Source organism: Oryza brachyantha, chromosome 10 (genome assembly GCF_000231095.2).
Source record: "Oryza brachyantha chromosome 10, ObraRS2, whole genome shotgun sequence".
NCBI lineage: Eukaryota > Viridiplantae > Streptophyta > Magnoliopsida > Poales > Poaceae > Oryza > Oryza brachyantha.
In genome coordinates this window covers 10217141-10222302 of record NC_023172.2, presented here as the reverse complement: position 1 = coordinate 10222302, position 5162 = coordinate 10217141, and the positions used below count along the sequence as shown (strand labels likewise).

The following is a 5162-nucleotide window of genomic DNA, read 5'->3' as shown; positions in this document are numbered from 1 at the left end:
ATTTTAGTATTGCCCAAGTAGTCCAACATCACCTAAGATTTAATAAGAAAAAACTTTCTCGTACCATGTTGAAATATGTCTTAGTGGTCTAACATCACTTGCCTACATGTTTTACTTACTATCAGTTCGATGCAATCGAGATTTATTCGCTACAATCTCACCATGTCGAATGCAATCAATAATGAAAAACGAGGCAGTAGCATGAAAGAAGAAAGTGATGTTGCAACCTCAAAGAAAGAAAAATATGCTGTAGCGACACATCAAACTCTAGCTAGACGGAGTGAGAAAGACAGGAATATGCAATGGGACCATAGTAGCGATAGAGAGAATGACCATACAAGCAGAAATAAAATACAGTTAAGTAAAATGATACGTAATGTCCTTATTTTTTTAATATCCGTCTTATTTATTTTTTTCTAATTATATAAATTATAAATCATACTATTGCATTTAATAATAAAACATGCCATAGTAAATTAATTATTAATTATGTAAAGGTTTTAAATAATACGAATGATCAAACATATGTTCAAAAATCAAATATGTTAAATAAAAAAACAGAGATATACTTCGTTTCTCCAAACATTATACTAGTTTCTCATCTACAGCAGAGTGGTTGTTATGGGTTAGGGTTCATAGGGGTAAACACCACCATGAGGATAGCCGGGCGGCGATGGCTGCTAGGGGATGAGAGGGGAGCTTAGATTGAGGAAGACTAACTCTGATTCATTGCTTGATTAGAATGACGACATAATCCATCCTTATATAGATGGTGAGACTTAATCCCTAGGTAACTAACTTGATCTAATCTAACTTTATCTCTTAATCACATCTTATCACTTAATATAACACCACGTGTACACTGTTCATTCGTCGGGTTGAGTCTATGGACCTGGATCCCTTGGCCCCTACATATGACAGCAGTAAACAAATGTCGAAAGACTATTTTTAAGGATCTACGACAAGTATTTGGATAAGCATCTTTCTACCCATAGCCAAAGTGGATTAGCTCAAACTTAACCCCACCCGGAGTGGCGAAGTGGCACCCTCCGCGATTAACCACCGGGAGAGCCCACTCCCACGATCGCCGCCCATTCCGCCAGCCCACCCCGATCCGACGGCCGTGACCAATCCGGACGCCAAGATTTCTATCAACTCCAGCTGCGGAAAGCCCGCCTCGAGTCCGTCTCTTCCGCCTCCTCTGCTTTGTCCACTCTCTCGCGTCCGCCCCACTCCTCTCCCTCCCCCTTTCTCTCTCGCTCGACTACTCGAGCTCTTGCCCAAAAAGATTTGGGAGGATTTTTCGTCTCCGGAGGTGGATCTGGCTGCTGTAGGTGCCGTGGATCGACGCGCTGTTGTAGTGCTGGCCGCGGCGGTGGTTTCCTTTGGGATTTTCTCTTTTGCTGCTGCGACGGGAAGTGGAGGGGATTCTCGGTCGGATCGGATCGGATCTGGTGGGTTTGGGGTTGAGGGGTTACTGTTGTTTTGGTGGTAAGTTTTTTGGGGGTGGTTTTTGATGGATTTTGTGGTTTTGCCTCGTGCCTGTGGATGGATGGATGCAGTGTGCTGATCTGACGGAGCGAGAGGTGGAGCGGGGAGTCTGGTTGGTTGGTGGAGACGACGATCTCTGTGGAAGATTCGATTTGCGCCTCGGTTGTGGATCTGGAAGGTAACCATTCAAAAAGACCAAACGAAATCTACCCTTTTTTTGATACTAGTGTAATTGCTCTAAGCTTAGTTGCAGGCTTAGTTTTCATGGGGTTGATGTGTGGCAGAAACATCTCTCCGCGTTGATGCTTGTTAATCATTAGAATTTCTAGTTTGTTTTTGTTTTGTTAGCTGTGATAAGTAGCGTGCCTTGCGATTATGCTAGTCGTAACCTTCAAGATTGTCTTTTTCTTTCATGCTAGTTATGCTAGCTTCAAGTCTGTCTTATCAGGCCATAGTTATGCTAGCTTCAGTTGATTACACTTTTAAAGCTGGTGTATTTTGGTCTCATAGTGTGCGACGTTTGCTTTTGCACTAGGGCTTTGTGTGACCCGCCGCTCCAAGCTGCCTAAGTTATATCGGAAAGTGACCGCCTTTCACGCCTACCGTGATCATCATCACCGTTGCCGCTGACGATGGAGGGTCTTGTGGTTATCTCGCAGCAGCGCAACCACCATATCCAACACTCTGGTGGCCGAAGCAAGTCGACAGGGTCTCACTTCTCATCACCACCAGCCTCACATGGATTCCGTGGCATGAACTGTCGCTCTTTCCATTCCAGTGTCTGTTCTGGCCTCCTGCCCTCACCCCCACCGCCACCTGCTCGCACATACTCATCCCCGGAGCCCAAGACACCAAAGCAGCAGCTGCAACGTCGGGGAGGCAAGCGCAGCCGCCCCATCTCCATAAGCCCTTCTACATCTCCATCCCGCCCTGAGCTGTGGGCAGGTCCAGCATTCTCCAATTCACCACCTCCTAGCTCACTGCCGATCCCCAAGTTCTCCCTGCGCCAGAAGCGCAGTATCTCACTTGAATTGCAACAGGTCAATCGCTCTGATGAAGTGGAGGTGAAGCCGCATGCTAAATCGGCTCCTTCCTCACCGGTTGGTGGATCAGGGTTTGACTTCTTCAATGATAATGAAACTGCTGTTGCAACGGAGAATCTTAGGAGAATTCTCCATTTGGATATTGCTGATCATTGAATGATGGGAGGATGGAAGGGTAGTGCCTTTGTACATAGGTTATCTTCCACTGACTTTAGTTGTTCACTTGCATAGTAGTGTATAGAGTAATGAGAATATTTAGGTGGAGGTAGTACTTTATGGTCAGGGTCATGGTGGAGGTGGAGCTTTATAGGTGAAGCATCTTCTGAAGGTTGGTTAGTCTAAACTGCCATATGTAATGTTGTTAAGGTGGATAGTGGGGTAAGGATAGGGTGGATTCTGTGTCAGGATAGGGTGGATGGCAGTTGACACCTTTAGATTGGGCTCACCTATAATGTTTTAGGTTTAGTTTAAAATCTCATTTGCATCCATGGTACCTGTGATGAACTGACGATGGCATTATGCCAATGCAGAAACATCTGTGGTTGGTTCATGTCAGGTAGAATAGCATAGTCTGGCAGCTTGTTGATGATAGAACACATTCTGTTCTAGAAGTGTCTTTAGACCCCAGTCAGATGTTAAATAGTTGTAGACATCTACTTTTCTTGCATTTCCTTGCACACATATATCCTTCTAGTCAACTGATTCTCACCCTTTAACCATCCTGACTTCCGTGGTGCTCTGCAAAGAACGCCAATACCTCTCCTCACTGGCTCTTCTGTATTTTTGGAAGGAAGAAGCTGGGTGGAAGATGGAAGCTGTCCCCTCTCTTGCTCCCTCTATATGCCTATACTAACTTTCCTTTTCCAGTTTGTTGCATATTTATCATGACATGTTCTCTCCACCTTCATTCATTCCTGTTCTAGGTTCATCTCGTGTCCCTTCACAGGTTGCATTTAGTAACAATCTTTATTCAAATCATCATACTCTCCAAATCTCTCCGCTTTCGTGAACCACTTAAGCAGCTCTAGTTTTCTACTTTTCCTCAAGCCTCAGTGGTTTTGAGGAACAACGCCAGACAATGATCCGCGGAGCATGCAAGTCACATTAAGGTAGCTGTGTGACTCAATTTTTTTTTTCAGTTTTCAATTAAATATGCTTGTTCCCTGAACAGTTCTGAATTTAGACTCCTGTTCACCTGTGCCTATGCAGGTTGGCTTTGCTGTTTATATTTACCTCATGTTGAAGTTGAAGACTTGAAGTTACCTAATGTCCTAGTTCCTGCTACATTACCATAATTGCCACCTAGCAGTCAAGAAGCACTTTGCCGGCATATTAGTTTTGTCGATTGTAATGTCAATCTTTGATGGCCATTTCTGTTGATGTTTAGCTGTATCAGCCAGGCTGTCATGCTTTCCGCTAGTGTTTAATAGATAATGTTACTATCCCATGAACCAGAACTAATAATGTTATGTTTTGTATAACTAAATGCCATCGATGGCCTTCTTTTATCTAAATTGTTTACACGAGTCTAGTTGATCTGGTATGGTTATTCCCTGAGCCAGTTCTGATCACATCTAACCATGTAAAATGCTGCTGATTGTGGGGACTATCACATGAACTTTACTGCTCCAGATGCCTGTGTGGTTTTGGTGCGTTCATACGAGATATGGATGGCCAGTATATCATGTTATGAGATACATCTGAACATGGTACTTTGGGAGGTTGAAAGAACAGTTTTTTCTGCATTTGATATTCTGGGAGTACTTAATCAGCTTTTGATTCTGAACCTAAAATAGGAGCTGTCAAGCCGCTGCTGTTCTCATTGTCTGCTTGTTGGCTTATAAAGAAAATAAGTTGGAGTCAAAATTGAATTCTAGACCTTAATTTTAGAGTTATTTTCTTCGTTGCTTTCTCTTTTTTTTTTCATTCTGGAGTCTTTACTTTTGTATGTGAAAAATACAGAAGTATAAAAAGTCTTGCTCATTTTTTTTGCTTTGTTTGTTTTTTTGTACGTGTTAACAGCTTTGTGAAATGTGATTTTTTTTTTAGTCTTTGAGATACAAATTTGACCATTAGTGCTTCATATTAGGATATAAGGACCATCATGTGATACTTTTATAAAAGCATTTTTAATATCAGTTCGAAATGCAAATTCCACAGAAATCTAAATAGTTTCAAACTTAGACCGGGTACAAGTGTACAACTCTTGAAAGAACCGCATGTCTTCTTAGTCATCGAGTAAAAATTAAATGGAGATTGCATATTAAATCGACAATATAAAAATTATAACGGTAACATAGCTACCATATATACGCTTCTGAAATTGTATATTCCTTTTGGCAGACATGCTATTTCTATCTTGACAGGATTACGCTCAAAGTCTCGACCAGTTATAGTTTGTCGCATCATCTTTTTTTTTCTTCTGTTTGTACTTATAAGATAAAAATTAAATGGTTAATTTTAAATTTGAAGTTTTTTATCGTAGTTTTATTTATAAATTATTCTTCGTTTGCAAACAATCACCCCTTGTATAGATAGGGACATATCAAACATGTATTTCAGAATTTTTTTACAGGATTTTCACAGTAACCAGTTCAATTTCTTTAAAATTTCAGATGCAAACACCCA

The 5162-nt window shown here is 41.6% G+C and overlaps 1 protein-coding gene across 1 annotated transcript; it reads left to right on the top strand.

Moving 5' to 3' along the window:
* Window positions 1-1211: 1211 nt before the first annotated feature.
* LOC102721958 lies at window positions 1212-4025 on the top strand. The gene is made up of 4 exons (XM_006661725.3): window positions 1212-1454; window positions 1563-1669; window positions 2027-3643; window positions 3744-4025. The coding sequence occupies exon 3, from the start codon at window positions 2124-2126 to the stop codon at window positions 2688-2690; it is 567 nt and encodes a 188-aa protein (XP_006661788.1). The 5' UTR covers window positions 1212-1454; window positions 1563-1669; window positions 2027-2123; the 3' UTR covers window positions 2691-3643; window positions 3744-4025.
* The last annotated feature ends 1137 nt before the right edge of the window (window positions 4026-5162 follow it).

Bases quoted from the DNA above. Each gene is read 5' to 3' on its own strand.
- LOC102721958 (XM_006661725.3), top strand. From the start codon at position 2,124: ATGGAGGGTCTTGTGGTTATCTCGCAGCAGCGCAACCACCATATCCAA.